The following is a 23,057-nucleotide window of genomic DNA, read 5'->3' as shown; positions in this document are numbered from 1 at the left end:
TCCGATCTTTCTTACGCCTTTCCGACACAAAACAGCGGTCCTCATATCTCGCTGACTTTCACTACGTCGTGAAATCGAAGGTACGTAGCAGCAGCGGTCGCTGGCTTTCGAGAACCTCAGCGGCGCGCAGTGTCAATCGAGGTACCCTTCCCCTTTCTCTAAATCTTTTTTGTTGTACGACAAAAAAAATCCGAAACATGAACTTCGAGTTTGCAAGTGGTCAGAACCCGAGTTCTGAATCTGTTGTCCAAACACCGAAAGGATCTCGGTGCGAGATTTCATTTGAAACGTTAGACTTTTTTCTCTGTCGTGGCAGGTGGGAATGCAGAATTCGTCGTTGGGGGTGGTTTTGGCGACGGCCCATTTCTCATCAGCGTTGGTGGCTTTACCGGCGGCGATGTCGGCGGTGATAATGAATGTGATGGGAAGCAGCTTGGCTTTCTTCTGGAGGCGGATGGGCCCTTGTTCTTCACGTAGATAGGGCGCTGAAAACAGTGAAGGATTATGCTTTTGCTTCCATCTATTGCGAGTGCTACTTGTAAATTTGTAGTTACTTTTTGGGGTTGTAATAATTGTGAGGGTAAAATCCAAAAAAAACCTTCAACTTGCAAAAATATATATACAAATAAACTTTCAATTTGAAAAACTATCATTCAATCTCCGAACTTGTAACTTATCACTGAATAAAACCTCGAATTTGCAAATTATTGTTCTAATAAATCTTTGACCGGTTTGACCACAATTTCAAACGATCAGAAATCTACGTATTGACGGATTGCTGATGTCATTTTTTAAACTAAAATTGATAACATGTATAAGGTGACATCAGCAATCCGTTAATACGTGGATTTCCGATCGCCTGAAATTGTGGTCAAACCGGTCAAATGTTTATTAGAGCAATAATTTACAAGTTCGAGGTTTTATTCAATGACAAGTTACAAGTTCGGGGATTGAATGATAGTTTTTCAAGTTGAAGGTTTATTTGTATATATTTTTACAAGTTGGAGGTTTTTTAGGGGTTTTACCCTAATTTTGAACTAAGAATTTAACGGTGAGAATAATCGAACCGAACCGAATCCGATATAAAAACCAAACGGTTTAAACTAAAAAAGAATCGAAAAAATCAAAAAATTCCTTCAAAATGTATTTTTTATCAACAAAATAAAATCGAAACGAACCGAAATTGATAGAAAAATCGAATGGTTATATTTTTTTTATAACCGAAATAACTATAACCGAAACGATCACCACTAACCATAGTTGTTCCTAGGTTGGCAAGTGAAAAGAACATGAAAGAGCGTCAAAACTCTTGAGTTATGTTTTGTCTAAAGAGGTCTCGGGGTATTGCAAACACAGTTTCAGTGACATTCTTACGAGTGAAAAAAGGAACGAAATCCGAGTGAAAAGATTCGCAAAAAGAGCGAAAAAAACGATAAATCCGTTCAAAACGAGAGCACAAGCCGCTCAAACGACAAACATTAAGACCGCTCCCGAAGAAATGTCATCGAGAAAAAGGGGATGTTTTGCCGAGCCTGATTGATTGAAGCGGCCGTTCAATAAATGGTTGCTAAGCTGCTGCTTTACCTGTGGAAACCGAAAGTCTTCTACGGACCACGGGTCATCTTCATTTTCGGCATCGCCTTCTTCATCTGGCGAGCACGCTCTCTCGCCTCTTTCTTCCTCAGAGCCTCGGCGCTAAGCTTTGCCTCGGCCTCCTCCATTGTCTTCTTCTTCTCCGCCTTCTTCCTCTGCAACACTTCTTGCCTCGCGTTCTGAAGCTCCTTGTACGCTTCCTGAGCCGCCTTTTGCCTAGCAGCCTCGGTCTTGTTCCGTGCCTTCATCACAAAAAAAAAAAAAGAATCTCATGGAGTCTCCCACTCGTAAAAAACGGCGTTTTGTTCTATGCAAGAGCTTAAGGGTTAGGTTTGTTTACTTGGGAGCTCAGCCTGTAGCGTCCGACCAAGTCGATGTAATACGGGATAAGAGCCACCAACCGGACAATATCATCCATACGTTTGGCGTCGGGAAGGGCAAACTTGAAAAGCAGCATTTTCCTGCGTTTTCCGGGGAGTTGGTCAGAGAAATGCATCGAGATGAAATACTTCCCGAACTTTTCGAAAGCTTTTTCACCGAAAACCTACAGAGTACGACGACACGTTCGGTTCCATCAGTTTAAGGAGACATTAGAGAAGACGGGATAAGAGCTTCAACATCACGGCATGATTATTAGGAGAGAAAATCGTTAAAGAACCGACAGAGCTAACGCTCCTCCTCGTGTTAATAAACTAAACAAAGCACGAGTTCTGAAAGACAGCAAAGCAGAAGCTATACCGAAAATGCAGATCCAAGAGGCATTGCGTATCCAAAGGGTCGAGAAATTAAACTATCCTGAACACGACTCGACTACTGCATTAAGAAATATATGGTCTCTAAGATCCAGGCTTGCCACGAGAAGAACCTAGAGGGCCATTGATTACTTTCTCTGAATGATTCAACAGCGAGATATGCCCGCAAATATGGACTAAAGGCAGACAAAAAGCTACTGCTACAGATCTTGGAGGAGAAAGTTGCCGAATTTCGAATTCTAGCATACTGATTTGAGCAGCTATAAGTAGATATCTTTCTCTGGTCTACGACTTGCCAAAAGCCATGCCATTGTTCAAAGACACGGGATCGACATGAAACTGTAAAGTCAACCTTTTTTTCACAACCCATTAACAGAAACGGATTGGTTTATACGTTGGTGGAAATATAGCAATCGTCTTTGATCGTCAAAGTGCTAAACTAAGAGAGAAGAGCATCTCACCTGATCAAGAACAGCTTCTGTGATCAAATCCCCAGCAACCTCCTTGGATTCAGACAAAACAGCTAATTCCTCTGCAACCCACTTTCTTCCGCCTGGAGGAGACACCATTCCGGCGAATCTCTGCAGATCACCGAGCTCCTTCTGCATCGCTTTCGCCGCCTTCTTCTTCGCCACCGCAAACACGACGTGATCCATGGCTTCCTCGTTCATATAAACCTCGAAACTGATCTCGTCTTTACAAGGGACCACCATGTTGAACAGCCTCGAGAGAAGATCGTGTCTGCTCTTGAGCTCCATCGTCGCCAACAATCCGTGGCAGTACCTACGCCCACTAGCGTAGAACTTGAACACGTTCTGAGCTTCCTTCAGCAGCAATGGCGAATCCTCTCCTTCACCAACACCCAACAAACTGAAGTTCTTCTCGAATATCGTGTCCTTGGTCGCGAATTTCGCTGCCCAAGCCAACGCGAGATTCTCGCTCTCTCGTCTCCCGGTGAAGTAGTTGATCGCAAAAGTGACCAAGAACGAGACGCAGATGATCTCCACCGTGTAGGACGACTTCTTCCTCGCAACAACGTTGTCCTGAGATTCCGATGCAGTTTCCTGATCTGGGTTCTTCGCATCAGCGGGAGCAGCTTTCTCTGCGATAACCGGAGACTCCCTCGTCTCCGTGGCCGGTTCCTCCACCGGTAAACCCTCGAACTCGTCTTCATCCCAAAAATCGAACGAAACAGAAGAGGGTTTCCGGGAATCGGACTGAACCGAAGGGTCCGAGTTGGGAATTGGGTCGGGGTCGGAGACAGAGGAAGAGGGTTGATCCAGATCCAGAGAAGGTGACTCGGACTGAGTCACCGGAGGCGGACGGATCGAGTGGTGAAGCTCGGAGGACTCGTCCAAGACATCATCGTCTTCGCCATCGAATCCTTCGAAGTCAGAAGCAGCGAGAACTTGATGACGGTAAGAGAGGAAGAAGAAGAAGAAGAAGATCAAAGCGAAGAAAGAAATAGGCCGGGTCATGGTAGAAAACGGGTTGAGGATCTAGAGAGGAGGACACTGATTAGAGTTGTATTCTTCATCGGGTAAATAACAGGATGAACAGAGTTTTTTTTTTTTTTTTTTTTTTTACAACAGAAAAGAATTAGGGCCTTATTTTGGGCCCAATTCTGATTTTACTTCAAGGGCCTTTGTCATGATGTTAGGTTATATTTGTAAAATATGGGATTTAAAATTTTAATTTTGATTTTTTTATTTATCAAAATAAGTAAATTTTACAAATATTACAATAAACCAAGCGTTTTATCATGCACAGCCATGCATAATATATTTTAGTTTCGAATAGAATTCCTATACGAGGATGTGCAAATTCTATATTATCACACAGTGTTTAAGAAAATAACTGGATAAATAACATGAAATACACCATTTTAACTTATTGCACAAGCTATTTTCCATATTAATTTACGTTTGAAGCTATAAAGCTTTATGATATGAAAAGTACGACACATAATTAATACATATGTAAAAATCTGAAAATGTATCTAATGTCACACATTATTATATAGATAGATTATTAATCAATATGTTGTAAAATTTTAAAATAAAGAAAAAAATAGTGTAAAAATATAAAATTCTAATTTTCTATTTAATAGTCCAAACTTGCTCAGACTTCTAAAATTTTATTTTATAATTTTATATCAGTATTTTTTTGGGGCAGAATAAAAATATAATAATATATATATAATAGATATTCCAAGGAAAACAAATGGGGAATGAAAAAAAAAAGAAAAAAAGAATGGACCATAAGCCGACTTGACGAAGCATCAAATTATAGCGAGCGCTCGACGAACAACAAAAACCTCCGACAACAGGTGCCGACGGCTAATCTCCGACGCAAATTGGGTTTGGTAACCGATTGAAGCTAGGGTTTTTTCCACCGATTCCGCCTACCCAACAACAGAGAAATTGGAATAGTGGCAGCGATGCAATCGGTGGCGTTGAACCCAGCTGCTTGTTGCAGTTCGGCGCGGCGAAACCTGGATCGTCCTTCTTCTTCGCCTTCATCGTCGTCTCGCGTTCTTTGTGCTCAGGTGACCGTTGATTTACCTAGCCTTTCGATTTCCTATCTCCGCTCGTTCGGCTTCGTTGTTTTGTTTGCTTGGCACCTATCTGATCGTTCTTTGAGTTTCTGTGATCTGATTGGCGAATTGAATCCGATTTCTCAGCAGAATTCCAGAGCCGTTGGAGTTAAGGGTCTGTCCGCGAGGGGTCGTAACCCACTTCGACGAGGTTTATGTCGATCTGTCAGGAGCCAAGTGCCTTTCCGGCGACATCAAGGTGAGAAATTTCTCTTTACCAATCCTTGGTTGGGCATACGTAGAGATGTTGATGTTAATTTGCTGTCTAGTTGAATGAAGTCAATTTCTGGGCTGGAAGTTTGATGTCGTGTTTCAGTGTTCTAGCTCATTTGTGATTGTGGATAGAGCTTAGGATGGTAATTTTTATCAGATATTTAACTCGGTTTCCCCTTTAGATCAAAACCGTTCTTTATGCGACCGAGTTCTCGATTATCGATTGGTGCAGACAAGTTCGATTGCCTGAAAGTTTGGAAGCTCTGAGGTTGATGTTATGATTTTGCTGTTTTTGATCATTCATGATTGTCAATAGCGCTTCCAAGTTGAAATTCTTATCGCGGATTTAAAGCCGTTTCTCCTGTGGACCGGACAACTGTTTCTTGGTTGTTGATTTGGGCAGATACGTTCAGTTGTAATCTCGAAATGAAATCCTCAATTTGTCTACTCATATTGATAGCCAACAATGTTTGTATAATAAAGTATACCTGAATCTTTCAAGCTTTTGGTGTCCATGCATATGATACCATACCATTTATTCATCTTGGTTTAGCTTAGTTTCTGGTGGATCATACGTACGACTTGTATATACAACTGTTCCTGTGTTGCTACCTCTTTACAGTTGTGAAGGCGGTGGCTACTCCGGACCCTGTCGTGGAATTACCCCTGACTGCAGAGAATGTGGAGAGTGTTCTGGACGAAGTCCGGCCATATCTAATGTCCGATGGTGGTAATGTGGCTTTACATGAGATTGATGGAAACATTGTGAGAGTGAAGTTGCAAGGAGCATGTGGATCATGCCCGAGTTCTGTTGTGACGATGAAGATGGGAATTGAGCGCCGTCTGATGGAAAAAATCCCCGAAGTTGTGGCTGTTGAAGCTATTCCTGATGAAGAGACTGGCCTTGAACTGAATGAGGAAAACATAGAACAGGTAATTGCTGTGAACGTTGATCCATGTACCGAAATATTTGCGGTTAACGTAAGCTAGTATGTCTTGTGCAAACACCGAAGACTCAAGTAGTCGGTCGCCTGTGAACATATATTATCAGGTGCTGGAAGAAATCAGACCTTATCTAATCGAGTCAGCAGATGGGTCGCTGGAGCTCGTGGAGATAGAGGAGCCAATCGTGAAGATAAGAATCACGGGACCCGCGGCTGGAGTCATGACTGTTCGTGTGGCTGTCACGCAGAAACTGCGGGAGAAAATCCCCGCGATTGCGGCCGTGCAACTTCTGTAAGTTCTCATCTGATGTCTCCTTGGTTAAGGTTTCCTTATGTGGGAGAAGCTTCTGTCAGCTCCTCGTACCGTACGGTTTGCATACTTTGGTGATGAAAATAATATTTGACATGGAATCTCTCCCTGCTTATGTTCCAAAAGTACATTAACATACTTGAATTTTCTTTTTTATACACTCTAATGATTGTGTAGTGTCAGAAAATCTAGGTCGGACCATAAACTACGTTGATTCTCATGGTCGTAAATACGACTCTTTCCTTCTAATACCATGATTAGTTCATAGCGGTGGGTATGGATCCTATATCCGAATTTTTTGATATGTCGGTCGGATTACCCGACAGTGGCTTTTCCAACAGTTGGGTACCTGAGTTAGGGTATCGTGGTTACCTGGCCGGCGAGGCAATTGTGAGCGGACGGACGCGAGAGGGCTAGATGATGGAGGAAAGAGAGGAGGGTTAACACGAAGGACAGCGAGGCAAAACTTTTGAGAGAACGCCTTTAAACCTTGGTAATTTTTCATGCCTAACGCGGTGGCAAAACTTGAACCCGGACTCCGGACTCGTGGTTCATATTCTCCGTCCCGACCAATCCTCGTGTTTAACACGTCTCTTCCGAATACCCGAATCGAGAATACCCGTGAGGTGGATAGTCGCGGTATCCGAAATTCGGATATAAATACAGTCTGCCCAATCATCGACTGTCCCAAGTCTGGACCTGGAGAATTTATTGCATTGCAAAATTCAAAACCCCCTGACAACAACTATTAAGAACGCAAAGACGATCGAAGAAAACCTTTGACGCTCAATTATTAGTTGTAGAAATGTTGAGACAGTTTACATGACAAAGATGTAGACGAAATGTTCAAAATCGATATAAATAGAGAGTTTCAAATCAAAGGCCATTCATTCCCAAGGGCCAAGGCAATGAATTATATGTGTATATGTATTCAGTTATCCGCTACTTCAATAAGGGTCGGCTCATAGTCGCTTGGAGCCACAAAGCCATGCAGGTTCATCACGGTTGCAGCCACGTTGGCAAGCCCCCCTGTCGGAACATCTTTCCTGAACCTCACACCAGCCGACAAACCTGGACCTCCTATCGCAATCGGCACCTACATCGGTTTGCATACAAAACAACTCTTAGGGTTTATGATTCAGGGTTTAGGGTTTAGGGTTAGGATTTCCGGGTTATTCTGCAACCGTACGTGTTTTCATAATACTCATAAAAGGAGCATGCTTAGTCGTAGTGTCGATGCCCATGTATAACTTACTGGTTTAAGAGTGTGAGAGGTAAGAATCTGAAGGCTCCCATCCTTTGCCAGAAGAGGCTTTCCAGCTTTGTCTCTCTTCACCATGTCCTCTGCATTTCCGTGATCCGCTGTAACAACGTAGATTCCTCCCACCTGTTCTATGGCATCGAGGATCATCTGCAAGCGGGGAAAAAGCGCTTCAATTTCACAATCGACACTCCACAACCCGAGACCGGAAAGATCGGAAATCATATATGTATACCTTCACAGCCACATCGGCAGTCTCACATGCAACGACAGTGGCTTCGATATCGCCTGTATGCCCCACCATATCTCCATTTGGCAAGTTAACACGCACCTGGAAAAGTAAACGCATAAAGTCTGAAAAAAAAAGAGAGACGAACGATGGCACAGAATAGAAGCTTCTTTAGTAACGATTACGAGGTTTGATAAAGATGATAAGACTCCACCCACCTGGTCAAACTTGCCACTAAGGATTGCATCTCTGGCCTTCTCGGCTATTTCCACGGCTTTCATCTTTGGCTTAACATTGAACGATATCCCACTATCACTAGGGATTTCAACATACTCCTCCAGATTCTTGTCGAAATATCCAGAGCGGTTGCCATTCCAGAAGAAGGTGACATGCCCAAACTTGACAGTCTCACTGGTTCATTAACAATTGCATTGCATGTATCAGTTAGTATGGAACACTTTGTTCTTTCCTATGCAACATCTTCCATGAAAGGAATAAACTCTATAACAAAATGATAGCCGGATAGGAATTAACGATAGGAGACATGATATAGAGGAGAATAAACGGTAGAGTTTTAAGGGAAGCTAGACGTTACCTGCATGCAAAAGTGCGGATGCCATTGTGCACCAGATATTCACCAGAGGTTCTGTCAATCTCTGGAGGAGAAACAAGATAACGGCTAGGAAGCTTCAGCTCACCATCATATTGAAGCATTCCAGCATAACGTATCTTCGGGAATCGCACACGATCAAATATGTCAAAATTTTCATATTCGAGCGCCTTTGCAAGCATAACCATCCGATCTGCCCGATAATTGAAAGTAACAACAGCATCACCATCCACGATTGGGCCCACAGCCTTGCCGCTATCATCAACAATAACAAATGGAGGCAAGTATTGATCATTGCAACCAGTATCCTCCCTCAGCCTCTTAACAGCTTCTACAGCACTTTTAAACTTGTGAGGAGCCTCTCCGAGAACTTGAGCATCCCATCCTCGTTTCACAACACTCCAGTCGTTCTGCAGGCAAGTAGCAGACTTTGATTAATCTCGAAGAAAGAAACACCACTAATTGAAGCACAATAAGTTTTAAAGAAAAACAATCCTCATCTCACTCCCGCCAAGAAGTAAAACTTGCTAAACTCAAGTTACACCAATATCCTTATTGGGGCAGTGCAACATCATGTATACAATTGACCTATAAGACCTCGAAAATGTTTTAACTGGTATTCTTTAGAAAACTAAAATAGAATCCAAATGGGTTCGCACCTCATAACGATCCATTGTCACGTACATCCGACCTCCACCAGATGCAATCCGAGCATCAACACCGTTCTCACGTAATTTCACAAGGTCATTCTCAAGTGTTTCCACAAACCCAACACTAGTACCATCAATAACATCACGGCCATCTGTAAGAATATGGACTCGTATCCTTTTGGCACCACGTTCTACCGAACCCTTCAGCAACAACTGCACCAAAGAAATTAAAAAGATCAATGACGCCAACCTATAACATATATATCTATGCAAGATAGAAGTTATACAACAGAATACAAACCTGCAACTGGTCGAGGCGGGAGTGGACTCCACCATCGCTCAGAAGTCCGATGAGGTGCAAAGTGCCCTTGTCAAAAGATTCAGATATGAACTTGAAACCCTCTCCATCAAAGATTTTCCCGGAAGCAAGGGCAGTGTCAACAAGCTTAGCACTGAATCGAGAGAAAAAATAAGAGAACGGATAAAGATAAAAGAGGGAGCGGAAACAGATAGAGGAAGTGGAGATAGCAACCCTTGAGCGAAAATGCGACCGGCACCAAGAGCATTGTGGCCAACTTCACTATTGCCCATGTCATCTTCGCTGGGAAGGCCAACGGCACCACCATGGGCTTTGATAAGCCTCCACCGATCAGGGGCACCCTGCAAAAGGAGCAATCCCAATACATAGAATGTAAATCTAATCTACCGAAATCAAACGAAAGATATATAAGAAAGGAGCATACGTTCTTGAGGGAATCCATGGCAGGAGTAGGAGCCTTGTGGATGCAGTTGTACTGATCGGGATCGGACTCACCCCAACCATCCAAGACGATGACGGCAATTGGCTTTCCCTTGGGGAGCTTGGGATGGTCTTCCAGTTTCCAGTTGTTGACATCGCCAGTGGAGCTACCCATTGCTGTGGAGAAAACACCAAACCCACATCAGATCAGATCCATAAAAACAACATCTGAATGAAAAATGGAGTTTTGCCACTTACAGAAAAGAAGATCCCAAAGAACAAGAAGGAAAAAGAAAGGCAAGGAAGGTGGTAGGTTTTTGAATCACGGACAAACACAGATTAAGACTTTAAAGAAGGGGATGAACTATTAAATTATTTTCTAAGAAAGGCATCAAGTCCCACGGTTTCATTTTGGGCTTTGGTTTTCAACCTTCAACTACACACAGAGATGGAATATTCCAAGGTTCTCCCTATTAAATTATTTTTTATTTCATGGTAGCGTTTCTATCATACTTTTATTAATGGTTCCATTTACTTTTTAGTCTTATTAAACAAAGAAAATGATTTTTTTTGGAGGTTCCTATTTCTTTAGTTCATTGTTTTGGTGCCAAAAATATAATTAAAAAGGACACGGGATGATGCAGGTCATGTGTAGAAGATGCTACGTAAACAATTTTCAATGTTTTTTGTGACGAATCTCATGATTCCCAAGTTAACACCCAACAACCAAAAATCAGAAAACGAATACAAAGTTCCCAGCAGAAACATTTGATTCAATATCACCCTCCTGCTACAACAGAGAAAATACATATACAACCATCAAACCGATCAAAGAGGAAATCAAATTTAAATCTAAAAAGAAAGAGGATCGACGATCACTAATTCTTTCGAAAGGTTTCAGACAAGACAGATGTGGGTCGTTCAAATCCGAACTTATAAATGAGGGAAAACCCATCAGATATCAGATAGTAAAACAAGATCACCATGACACAAATTCATTCTAACACAAGAAAACTGATCGGACTGGATAGTACGTAGTGTCTAAAGGGTCAAGGTGACAAATGAACACTTCACTGAATCAACAAACAAATAATTTGACAGCAAAATCTATAAAAAAGTTTCTAGGATTCTTCGAACATCCCAAGCAATCAAGCCGGGCGAATGGATCAAAGTCGGGATCAAATGAAGTATACATGAGTTTTCATTAATTGCTCGGAACACATATTCCTGTAGTTACGATAAATCATCTTTCCAAAATATATTAGTCGATGAGGGACAATGAATAATACATTGCCCACTTGAAAAAATATCGAACTCATCATCAGTGTGTTTAAACTTTCATTTAATAAAATGGAACCAGCTTTTGGAAGAACTGAGAATATCAGAAAGTTCCGAGAACATTTGTTTCTCTCAGGCATTTTATCGCACACATTGTAATCACCTCATAAAAACACATTTCGAGCCGAGAAAAAAGGAAAACCATTTCTGAAATTAATTGAAGAAATACCCAAGAATCTAAACGACAACCATGATTCAGATGCATTACATCATCAAAATCCAAGCCCAGGAAACGAAATCCAGCACAAGTCACTAACATTCTCTGTAAAAAAAAAAACAGAACATACAGATACAAAATCGAAGCCTTAACGCATGGAAGAAGCCAGATTCAAAGTCTATAATAAACATAAGAGGAAACGATACAAAGGAGAAAACCCGAAGCTAAAATTCATGTCCAGATCGCACTCAAAGATCACGAAACGAGAACGAAATACAATAAACGAGCAACCAGATCGAGGTATAATGAATCCAAAAACAAATCGAGAAGAAACAACGCAAACACGAAGAGAAAAAGAGGAAATCGGGAGAAGGACAAGAAGAACCTGTTGGTGAAGAGCGTGATAGAAATCGGACAGACCGATGAATCCTAGAGTAAATCGAACTTTGGGGTTGAGAAAGAAGCAGAGATCGATGGCTGGTCTGAGTGCGGAGATTAAATAGGCTTAGATAGAAGGTAGTGGGCTGATTGTGTCTTAAATGGGCCTGGGCCTGACTTGTTCGCCACGCCCTCTCACTCAACTGCACCAAAGAAATTAAAAAGATCAATGACGCCAACCTATAACATATATATCTATGCAAGATAGAAGTTATACAACAGAATACAAACCTGCAACTGGTCGAGGCGGGAGTGGACTCCACCATCGCTCAGAAGTCCGATGAGGTGCAAAGTGCCCTTGTCAAAAGATTCAGATATGAACTTGAAACCCTCTCCATCAAAGATTTTCCCGGAAGCAAGGGCAGTGTCAACAAGCTTAGCACTGAATCGAGAGAAAAAATAAGAGAACGGATAAAGATAAAAGAGGGAGCGGAAACAGATAGAGGAAGTGGAGATAGCAACCCTTGAGCGAAAATGCGACCGGCACCAAGAGCATTGTGGCCAACTTCACTATTGCCCATGTCATCTTCGCTGGGAAGGCCAACGGCACCACCATGGGCTTTGATAAGCCTCCAAAATATCAATTTTAAACCTTATTTACTTAAAACAATTAAAAGCTTCCATCTTTAAAAAATATCTAAAAATTAATTAAATATTAAAAATATCCATTTTTAAACCTTCACAATCCGCAAATCTGAACACACATATATATACATGTTTATATGTATATACATATATACATATAGTATATACATATATATACACATGTAATATATATATATATAAATATTTTTATATATATTTTTGTGTATATATATGTATATATTTTATATTTTTTTAATTTTATTTTATATATATATATATATATATATATTATATTTATATTTTTTTTAAAATAGGGTTTTCTCACATGGTAGGGTTGATTTGAGTTTTTTGTTTTTTGGCGGGATGCTGACATGCAATCTGGCAAATACACAATTTTTTTTTTGTTAGCGATGATTTATATTAAAAATCAAATATATTTTACATCCATTCAAAAACTGTCTAAAAAATACTAGGATCCCATAAACAAACGGTCAAAAGATATTCATTCTTACAAAAGATTTTCCTAAGACCTTTGTATATATTTTTTTTTAGAAATCATCACTTCTAATATGGAGCCTCTATCTTCAATCGATTTACGTTTGATAGAGAGAGGTACACTACACATTGACCGATTTATCTTTCATCGTATATGCTCTGTTGGACCTCACAATCCATTTGGTAAAAAAAAGTGAAACCCTCCACGTGAGGGAGAGACACTCTGAAACGCAATGTTTCAGTGTTAGGGTTTAGTACCCTATGATCTTTTGTTCTTCGACAAAAAGAAGCACGGGGCTCGAGACGGAGAAGGCGAAAAGGGAGAACGGAGAAGAAGAAGGGAGATCCGAGGGCAGAGGAGCTTCCCGGCGACGGCGAAGCTCGGACCGATGACGATCGCCAAAGGTGAGTCGTGGTAAAGATCAGTAAGGATCTCGTGTCTCTTCTCTTGGTGTTTCTCGGTGAGCCTCCGATCTTGATGTGGAGGGCCGCCGTGTTACTCTTCTCAGTTGTTTCCGTTCTATTGTAGTGGATTCGCCGGCACCGTCCGGCCGAGATGTAGGCCCGAGAAAACTCAGTAACCGAACTCGTAAAAATCCTCGGTGTTCTTTCGGTTCTTGCACAAACGAGTGACAAAGAGATTGGAGAGGGTTCAGTACCACTTCACAAAGTGGTATCAGAGCCCCGGTTTAACGATCCAGGGAGATTCGCCGGTCAGGCGAGGTAAGTTAGGGTTTCTCGGTTTCAGATTTGTCTGTGTGAACGTGTTGATGCTCTGTTTAAGTGTTTCAGTCAACGACGGAGGCAGATCGGCGACGGTGGGAGGTAGTGCTAACACCCTGGGGCTCGCTGGCAGTCAGATCTGTCAAGGTGGAGCATCAGAGACCAAAATCGGTGAAGACAGATTCGAACCGAGGTGAGTCAGGTAAGTTTCTGACTCAGTTTTCTTTAATTTTCCGGAATTTCTCCGATTTGAGTCCGAGTTTTCAAAGGAAACTCGGTGAACTCGGCGGAAAAAGCACGATTTCGGCGAAACTCGGTCCCGACTCATCCAAGTTAGGGTTTAGTGGAGGAATCGGGTGAGTCAATAATCGAGTTAACTCGGTTGACTCGGGGGCTAGGGTTTTCCGAAATTAGGGTTTCGGATTAAACCGTTTCAGACCGGTTTAATCGAACTAATTCTCGGTTTAACCTAGTTTGGGTCAATCGAACCTGGTTCGATTCGATTCAAGTCCGGTTCTCGGTGGTTAGACCGGATTCGACCCGGTTCAGACTGGATTCCAGCCGATTCAAGCCGACTCATACCCAATTCTGGCCCTTTCAGACCGGTTCACTCCGGTTTGGTCAATTCGTTGACTAATTTGGTCAACAGTTGACCGATTCAGGTCAATCTAGGTCCGATTTAGGTCAATTGAGTCTGATTTAGGTCAATCTAGGTCCGGTTTAGGTCAATTTTCCGGTTTAGGTCAATTGAGTCTGGTTTAGGTCAATTCAGACTAGTTTAGGCTGGTTTAGGTCTTGGTTAAGGTCTGATTTGTCCGGGTAGGACTAGAATTATCCGGTTTAGATCAATAGGGTCTGATTGGATGTCAATTAAGGTCGGTTTAGACTGGTTAGGTCTAATTTAGGGTCTGTTTGTCCAATTAGGGCTAGAATTGTCCTGTCTAGGTCAATTGGGTCCAGAATTAGGTAAGATCATATTGGTTTTAGGCTGATAGATGTCTGATTAGGATCTGATTTATCCGGTTAAGGCTGGTATTGGTCGGGTTAGGGTCTGAGTTGGTGATTTTAGGACTAGAATAGATCGGTTTAGGGTCTGGAGTGTACAATTAGGACTAAAATTAACTGGTTTAGAGTTAGGTTAATCCAAATTAGGTCTGATGGTGTCTGGTTTAGGGCATAGTGGACTCGTTAAGGGTATGTTAGGGTCTGTAGTGATCAGCTTACCCTGTTAGCTCGGATTAGTACTTAATTTGGCTTGGTTTAGTGAAAATTCACTAGAGATACGCCTGATTAGATCTCGGTTTAACTAATGACAGTCATAGATTCATGTTTTCTGTTCATTATAGGTCTGAATAGGTTGGATTTGACTTCGTTTAGCTGGGTAAGAGGTCGGGTTAGACTTAAATAGGCGGGTACAGGTCTGTAGTAGACTGGCTTATGTCGATATAAGTCTGGAAGTGTTGTTTAGGTCTTGGTTAGGTCTGGTTTAAGTCAAATTTGGGTTGGTCTAGCTTAGTCTAGGTTTGATCAGTAGGTAATTAAGTCAAAATAGGTTTGGTTAGGTCTGATTAGAGGTTTTAGGTGTCTATATTGACATTGTCTAGGTCTGATCAGATTAAAATTTGATTGTAGACTTAGGGATTATCTAGTTTAGGACTAGATAGGACTTCTGAATGCCTGTTTTGAGTCATAGAGTCCGGTACTTCGACCGATTAGGTCTGATTAGTTGGGATTTGGCTAAAACGGGTTGGTTTAGGAGTTGGTTAATTTTAGAAACACTAGGTATAGATCTGTATAGGTCGGTTTAAATCAGGACAGGTCAGTAGGGGTTGGTTCTAGGCGATAAAAGGATCTGATCAAAGGAGAATTATGTCAATTAGGTTTAGTTTAGGTCTGATTAGGGTACTAAAAATCTAATCAGGAGTTGGTAAGTCAATAGAGTTGGCTTAGGTTTGGTGATTAGGACTTTTAGGTGATTGACTAGGACTTAGGGTAACTAATCAGGGGTTGGTTAGGTCAATTAGGATTGGCTTAGATCTGATTAGGTTTTCTGGTCTAGTTTGGGCTTTTGGTTGTTTAACTAGGGTTGTGAGGGGTCTAAATAGTACTTGAGTTAGGTCTGATTAGGACTTTGTGAGGGACCAAGTAGACTCGGAATCGTAGGACTGGTTAGGACTTTGTTGGGGATCTTGTAGACTCGGTGTTATAGGTCTGATTAGACGTAATCAGATCAGATTAGCCTTAAGTTAGGTCTGGTTAGACGTAATCATGTCTTAAGGTAGGTTCGAGTCTAATAGGTCGGTTAGATAAAATTATGCATAGGGTAAGTCCAATCAGGTCTGTGCGAGAGTCTAAGAGATCGGTTAGGTAGAAATATACCTTGTGTTAAGTCCAATCAGGTCTGGTCTGAAGTCTATTAGATCCGTTTAGGTAAGATGTACCTAGGGTGATGTCCGATTAGGCTTGGTTTAAAGTCCGTTAGATCGGTGTATGTTGAGTACCTAGGTTAAGTCCAGTCAGGTCGTGTTCTCTTAGTCTAGTAGGTCTGAGTAGGTAGAGACGTACCTAGGTTTAGGACCGATAGACTAAGGTTAGAGTGTGTCAAGCACGACTAGGTAGAAATATACCTAGGGTTAAGTCCCCTAGGATTCGGTCTCATCCCTCGTGTCATGTTGCATCACTTCTAGGGTCGGTTAAGTCTTTCGGGTAGAGTCAGTTTTAGACTCTCGTCTTATCGTCTTATGATGATGGAGTTAGATTTTCTAACTCGGTATACCTCGAAATCGGGTTGTAGGAGAAGGCCAAGGACCAGGTGGAGTGATTAGTTCCGCGGGTAGGTAGGGATACTACATAGAGGATTTGTAGATCCCGGATGACGAGGTATGGAGAGTCTGAGGTAGAAGGACGGATTGACCTCGGAGGAGTAACCGAAGTTGCTTCGGTTCTCGGTGGTAGGTCAGGAGGTGAGGTCTCCACATTTAGGTGGAGCTTCCTCGGGTAGGATGCTCAGGAGATGGTGTGAGCTATGAGGTGTCGGGTTTCACCGGGTAGAGTCGGTGTAGGTTGGCGGTAGGACACTTCCTCTCGAGGTGGAGCACGTGTACTCACGTGTCTTTTATTCTCGGTGGAGCATTCGTAGATGACTAGGAGCGTCTTCAAACAGGTAAAACTGTGGGACAATCCTAGTTGGCAGGTTAGGGTTCGAGGGTAGAAGTCGCATACTCATAGGTAGTGTAGACTCTAGGGGGATCCTGGGCTAGATATCTAGCGGGTTCGGTAGTATGACTCAGGTTAGTCTCGGAGAAAGTCGGGATAGGCTTAGGAGACGGGTAGACGTCAGGTATAATCCTCGGGTTGCTAGCAGGTGAAGTCTCGGACTTTACCAAGGAGGATTAGTTAGACGGTCTAGGAAGTCATACAACCGAAGGTAGCGTGTGCCGGTCGGGAGATGCGTGTTCGGACTTCGGTTCGAGTCTTATCGATGTGAATGCTCTAACACGTTTACCGAGTGTTTCAGGTAGGGATGAGCAGGATCGGTGGCGGAATAAGACGACGAGGCCTTGAGGAATCATCGGCGGGAGCTTCATCAGATTCAGGGCGACATGTGACTAACTCCGGTGCATTAGGTAAGTGAGGTAAGTCAGGTAAGTTTGCGTTTTAAATTCCGACGAAAGTCGAGGGATCGACGAAAGTCGATCGGTGATGGAAAAGGCGAACTCCACTAGTTTTATTTTGTTTTCGGTTTCTCTTTCTCCACCAAGGTGGAGATTGTTGGGCCTCATGGCCCATTTGGTGGAAAAAAAAGTGAAACCCTCCACGTGAGGGAGAGACACTCCGAAACGCAATGTTTCGGTGTTAGGGTTTAGCACCCTATGGTTTTTTGTTCTTCGACAAAAAGAAGCACGGGGCTCGAGACGGAGAAGGCGAAAAGTGAGAACGGAGAAGAAGAAGGGATTTCCGAGGGCGGAGGAGCTTCCCGGCGATGGCGAAGCTCAGACGGTGACGATCGCCAAAGGTGATTCGTGGTAAAGATCGGTAAGGATCTCGTGTCTCTTCTCTTGGTGTTTCTCAATGAGCCTCCGATCTTGGTGTGGAGGATCGCCGTGTTACTCTTCTCGGTTGTTTCCATTCTGTTCTAGTGGATTCGCCGGCACCGTCTGGCCGAGATGTAGGCCCGAGAAAAGTTGGTAACTGAACTCGTAAAAATCCTCGGTGTTCTTTTGGTTCTTGCACGAACGAGTGACAGAGAGATTGGAGAAGGTTCGGTACCACTTCACATGCTCGAGATTGAAAAAACAATATTACTTTGTAAATTTTTAAAAAAAAATTGTGAAATTTTAAGGATGCCTTATTATAATTTAGATGTGGCCCCCACCATTTTTACTCTATTAAAACAATCTCTCTTTCTCTTTTGGTTTTTAAGGCCGATTATGTTTTGTAGATTTCTCTCCACATCTTCGACATCTTTTCTAAAAATAAAGTTATCAACATATAATTGTTGCCCCCAACGAAAGAAAATTCTAGATCCACCACTATATGTGCTCAATGGATCTTGTGATACCTCAAAAGATACGGTGATTCATTTTCCTCCATATTTCGTAGATTGTGATTTGTAGGAGAAACTTTGATATTGTTCTCCTATATCTTCTTTCAACATTACCCCCGTTGAACCATTCCATAAAGACTGCATAGTTGATCGGCGGATTTAGCCAGCATAAAGCTCGAAATGGCACCAGACCTGAACATTGTATACACGCTCAAAGGGCAGGTTGTGGTGAGACTCATGTGCCACTTGACAGAGGCTCTACAACATGATTCAATTACCACTCTCCATCATTGTAATCGATCCTTGGTGGATAAGCACTGCAAACCTCACCTGCCAATGCAATATAGTGAAAAAATCTCAATGGAAAAGATAATCGACGAATCCAAACAACGTGAAAAAAAAAAACTAGCAGTCGGTTTAATGGAGATTTGATGCAGAAGGTTTCAGAAGTGAGAGACAAAGAGAAGGGACCAGAAAGAAGATACGCACTTGTCTTATTCTGCATGTCCTTTCTGTGCAAATGAGATTTTCCTATATACTGAATGGTAGAAACATTACAGTAATGGAAAGTAAAGATCTATAAACAAGTATATGGTAATTCAAGGTTACTATTCTTATTCACGGTTACTATTCACGCACTTGTCTTATTCTGATACACGATTACTATTCATCGACACTATTCACGGTTACTATTCACCGACACTATTCACGATTACTACTCACTAACACTATTCACAGTTACTATTCATCATTTTACCGATTTATGCAAATTCGACCGAGTTTCCACATCGTTTCATATTTCGGTTGAATTAAACTAATTCAACCAAATTTGACCAAATCCGTACGAGTTACTTTTACTCGATCGAATCGACTCTCCGCCATTTTAGACCATTCTGTCTGGTTTTCCAAGCCGACCAGTCTGATATATTTTTGTATCTTTTTCTCAATGTTGTACCTTATATTTAAACCAATTACATGTCCCATCTATTTAATTATCTGTTTTTGAAAATAATTAAATATTGAAATCAGATTTCAGGGTATTACATGGTCCACTTGTCATTTGACTTTGGTCTTCTTGGAGATTTGGTGTTTACTAATTTGATATAGGTGGAATCTGATGATGTAAGCTCAAGATCTCCATGAGTGTTGCTTTCAGCTCCTATTTTATGACGTAGTGGTTGGAGAGTTATCCTCTGTTTGAGAATCACTCCTCTGTCTAGTACCTGAAAAAGGACAGTTTGTTGTGCCTCGGGCTACCTCGAGAAGATGACGAGCCGATGTTTGATAATCAGCAGTCGTCGGTGATAACTCGTCCAAGGATTCTCGGTGGTTTCTTGGAAAATAAGGTAGTTCCTTCTCAAAGATCACGTCCCTCAATGTATACAAGTGTCATGTAGGCAGATGGTAACACTTTATCCTGTTTTATTCGATGGATAACCAAGAAATACGCACTTTATACTTTTCGAGTCTAACTTATTATTGGTTCCATCTGCAATCAAAGGATAACACACATATCCAAAAACATATAAGTGTGAAATAGAATCTTTAGAGTTATGTAATATCTCGAATGGTGGTTTATCATTCAACACTTTTGTCAGTAATCAGTTAATGATGTAGCAAGTAAGAGTGACAACACCTCCCCAATAAGATTTAGGTACATTCCGATGAAAGAGGAGTGTCCGAGCAACTTCGATCAAATGTTGGATTTTGCGTTCGACTACCCCATTTTGTTGAGTTCGTGTACGGACACGATCGTTGATGAATGATACCATTGGTGACTAAAAAATCCAAAAATTGCTTACTCATATATTATCCTTCGTTGTTCGTTCTTAGTGATTTGACCTTGCATTCAAAATGATTAGACACATATGGAAAGAAATGTTTAAAAGCATCAAATACACTACTCTTTGTAGATAAAAGTTAAATCCATGTGTATTTCGAGTTTTCGTCAATAAATGAAATAAAATACTTATTTTGATCCTAAGAAAACATGGAAGAGGTTTAAACATCAGAGTGCACCAAATCAAAACAATGTTCATAAGTGGTAGTAGAAGTTGGAAAAACGTGATGACAATATTTTTCTAAGACACATGCCTCACAAAAAATGTTATCGAAGCTCGAATGAGGAACAAACATCTTTAGCACTTTGTGATGGAGATTTTCAAGCCTTACAAGCCATATTGATGAAAAAAGCAAATTCAGATGAAAAACTAGGTTCTTCAAGGAGATATAAGTTATCCCTTTTGAAGCTTTTTTCAAGAAAAGTGTCGGTTTCAGTATCCTGAAAAACAATTTTGTTAGAATAAAAAATAACCGAGCAATCTATTTGTTGTATAAGTGCTGGAATTGAAAGTAAATTGGTTTAAGTCTAGAACATGATAGGTAAGGACATTTTTATCGAATACGCACAGATCTCCTTGACCAAATATTGGTACATGCTTTCCGTTATTGACCGATATTAATCCTTTTAATCGTGTAATATTACATAGCAAATCTGAATCGCTTATCATATGACTAGTTACACCCGAGTCAATGATAAGAGATTTTCGAAACAATTTAGAACAAGAGGAAACGTTATCGGACTCCTTGTCTTTCATGGCAAGGAGAAATTGCTTGAAGCTTTGAATTTCATCTTGAGTAAAGGCTCATAGTTGTTGATACAATCCCAAGATCGATAGATTTTTCGATAGGCGGTGGATGGATTCCCTAAACCCCTAAACAATCGCAAACGAAACCTAAGCAAGCGTTCGAGACGAATGGTCTTAAACTCCGAGTGAACCTGGTTTAGAAACGTAAGGTGATCGAAGACGCTACAAGTGTTGTGTGGAATTAACACTTGATAAGTCAAGTTTGAATGCCACAGATGAAGATCCGATAAGTTCAAAAATTAGTTCTAAAAGAACTCTAAGAGAAATCTCTCAAAATATATTTCAAAGTTGTTTCTACAATCTGATTTTGATCTCTATTTATAGAAAACAATACATGAAAGTTAGCAAAATCAATATAAATAAGCACAAACAAAGAGATTTGGATGTGTAGTCTTCAAGAAAGTCATGATTGACTTTGTAGTATTCAAGAAGGAAGTTGGGAAGTCTTTTTGACAAGATTTAATGCCATTTTCATCATCTATATTAGACTTGAATTTTGGGCTTGATTTATGGGCCTTTCAAGCATGAAATCAAGTGGATAATGGGCTGAACTTGTGGTTGATCCAAACTCATGCACTTTTTCATGTATTTTTGACCCAAACATTCAAGAATAAGGCAATTTGGCACAACTTGTCGCTTCTTGGCACGTGTTCTCGTCATCGATCCTATTGGCTTGGTGAATTCTCCCCCTTTGTCCATTCTGAAATTATCTTCCAATCCATCTCGTCCTTGTATGAGTTCAGCTCCAATGGTATTGCTTTCGATGTCCACATCAGTTATTGTCGCCATCATGGCCTGTCCACGATTATTTGAAGCATCTATTGGTTTAGTGTTTTATGATGCACTGTTTTGCGAGCTTTATTTATAGATACATTTGATGTATTGACAGTTTCTACGAGTTTATGGATGAGTGTTTGATTCATTACGTATTGTGCATACTTGATATGTTATGAAATCCATGTATTGTTATGAACAATACTAAACTCCCTAGTCATGTATCATTATGGGAATAATGATATACTAAGACTAGTATGATGTATGATTGATGATCATATAGATGATCACATGTATTGGATACGATCACAATCATAGGTATTCGTTGGAGAATGAAATACTGGATTGACCTGCATGAGATTGTCACATGGACTAACGTCATGACTTGAATCTCATATGACGGTTCCATGATTGGATCCTAAGACCTGAGATATCTACGGAATCTAACATGAGGAGTTGTGTACTTTGAATATGTCAAACGTCCTGCGTAACAGAAGGACTATAAAGGCGTGTATCACGTACGAAACGAATCATGTGCTGGATTATAGATAGTCAAGATGGAATTTGTATCTCTCGTATCGTTGGGCCCCTCGTGTGAGCGAGACTGTAGAAATGTGTGGCCGCACTATAGATGAACGTCGTCTATTTCTCACAGTCGAACTCAGTGAACAATAAAACAGTCGAATCAAATAAGGTGGCTTGTCTAGGTATAGAAATAATGCTCAAGTGATAAAAACCTAGATACAACAAATACCGCATGGATACGGATCAACTGTAGTACCAGGGTCGAACACAGGGAATAGTTAACTCTACGAACAAGACTCGACCAAGAATTAGATCAGGAAATATGAAATGAAGTATGTGAATATGGAAAATAAAGAAATAAACTAACTAAGTAGAATCAGATAGATAAACCACCGTAACTTCGGGATAACCTTAATGCGCAGGGATTGTTTCTAAGGATGGAGAATCTACGAATATCGAACTCTAATCGGGGATCTCAAGTTCTAATATCAGATTTGGCTCTCTAAGTCCTAAATCCACTATCCAATAATTTAACCTATCGATCTCTCAACCTAATAGATTAAAATATCAAATACATTAACGATCACTATCACAGTTCCTAAACCGATTAACCTATCTTTCAATAGTCTTAATCAATTCATTCAATGAATTCTTTTCGAATCTAATTTCAACTCTCGTTGTCAATCAGAATCTAAGATCAATCAATCAACTGGCCAAGAAGATCAAAAGCAAAAGCAATAAACTCAATTCAATCAAACCGACGAGTATCGATAACGTAGTCTCGGAAAATAAAAACCAAACAAATCCCTACAAGGTTAAATCGCTAACTACAGTGAAACGACTACTCACTACCCATAACAACAAACGAGTTCAAATCAATAAGAAGAAACATAGAAACAGATAAAGAAGACTCGCAGCGATCTCTCGACGA

At 41.0% G+C, this 23,057-nt stretch overlaps 4 protein-coding genes across 6 annotated transcripts in view; 2 read left to right on the top strand and 2 right to left on the bottom strand.

The window, feature by feature from the left end:
- Positions 1–557, top strand: part of LOC104799821 (probable sodium/metabolite cotransporter BASS2, chloroplastic) — a 2,824-nt gene extending 2,267 nt beyond the window's left edge. Inside the window, exons 6-7 of one of the 2 annotated variants that reach the window (XR_769619.1) lie at positions 36–141; positions 317–355. Coding sequence is in view for 1 of the 2 variants with exons in the window: in XM_010522480.1 (XP_010520782.1) it covers positions 81–141; positions 317–481 (226 nt within the window). In the remaining variant the exon portion in view is untranslated. Of the gene's footprint in view, positions 1–35; positions 142–316 lie in introns of both variants that reach the window. The other variant, XM_010522480.1, reaches the window with a different exon arrangement.
- A 728-nt stretch (positions 558–1,285) lies between these two features.
- On the bottom strand, positions 1,286–3,890 carry LOC104799820 (uncharacterized protein At5g49945-like). The gene is made up of 3 exons (XM_010522479.2): positions 2,807–3,890; positions 1,934–2,137; positions 1,286–1,835 (listed from the first exon to the last, which is right to left on the bottom strand). The coding sequence occupies exons 1-3, from the start codon at positions 3,821–3,823 to the stop codon at positions 1,605–1,607; spliced, it is 1,452 nt and encodes a 483-aa protein (XP_010520781.1). The 5' UTR covers positions 3,824–3,890; the 3' UTR covers positions 1,286–1,604.
- Positions 3,891–4,571: 681 nt separating this feature from the next.
- On the top strand, positions 4,572–6,574 carry LOC104799819 (nifU-like protein 2, chloroplastic). 2 transcript variants are annotated; one of them, XM_010522478.2, is made up of 4 exons: positions 4,572–4,893; positions 5,032–5,140; positions 5,777–6,087; positions 6,206–6,574. In XM_010522478.2, the coding sequence occupies exons 1-4, from the start codon at positions 4,786–4,788 to the stop codon at positions 6,392–6,394; spliced, it is 717 nt and encodes a 238-aa protein (XP_010520780.1). In that variant the 5' UTR covers positions 4,572–4,785; the 3' UTR covers positions 6,395–6,574. The 2 variants fall into 2 exon arrangements, with proteins under 2 accessions (XP_010520780.1, XP_010520779.1); XM_010522477.2 differs by having other exon boundaries at positions 5,029–5,140.
- A 599-nt stretch (positions 6,575–7,173) lies between these two features.
- LOC104799818 (2,3-bisphosphoglycerate-independent phosphoglycerate mutase 1) lies at positions 7,174–11,885 on the bottom strand. Its single transcript, XM_010522476.1, has 10 exons — positions 11,778–11,885; positions 9,902–10,074; positions 9,691–9,818; positions 9,460–9,610; positions 9,168–9,371; positions 8,494–8,918; positions 8,117–8,309; positions 7,905–8,000; positions 7,664–7,819; positions 7,174–7,504 (listed from the first exon to the last, which is right to left on the bottom strand). Exons 2-10 carry the CDS (start codon positions 10,070–10,072, stop codon positions 7,340–7,342), a joined length of 1,689 nt encoding a protein of 562 aa, XP_010520778.1. The 5' UTR covers positions 10,073–10,074; positions 11,778–11,885; the 3' UTR covers positions 7,174–7,339.
- Positions 11,886–23,057: the final 11,172 nt, after the last annotated feature.

Source organism: Tarenaya hassleriana, unplaced genomic scaffold (assembly GCF_000463585.1).
Source record: "Tarenaya hassleriana unplaced genomic scaffold, ASM46358v1 Cleome61, whole genome shotgun sequence".
In the NCBI taxonomy this organism is placed as follows: Eukaryota; Viridiplantae; Streptophyta; class Magnoliopsida; order Brassicales; family Cleomaceae; genus Tarenaya; species Tarenaya hassleriana.
This window is presented reverse-complemented; position numbering and strand designations above follow the sequence as displayed.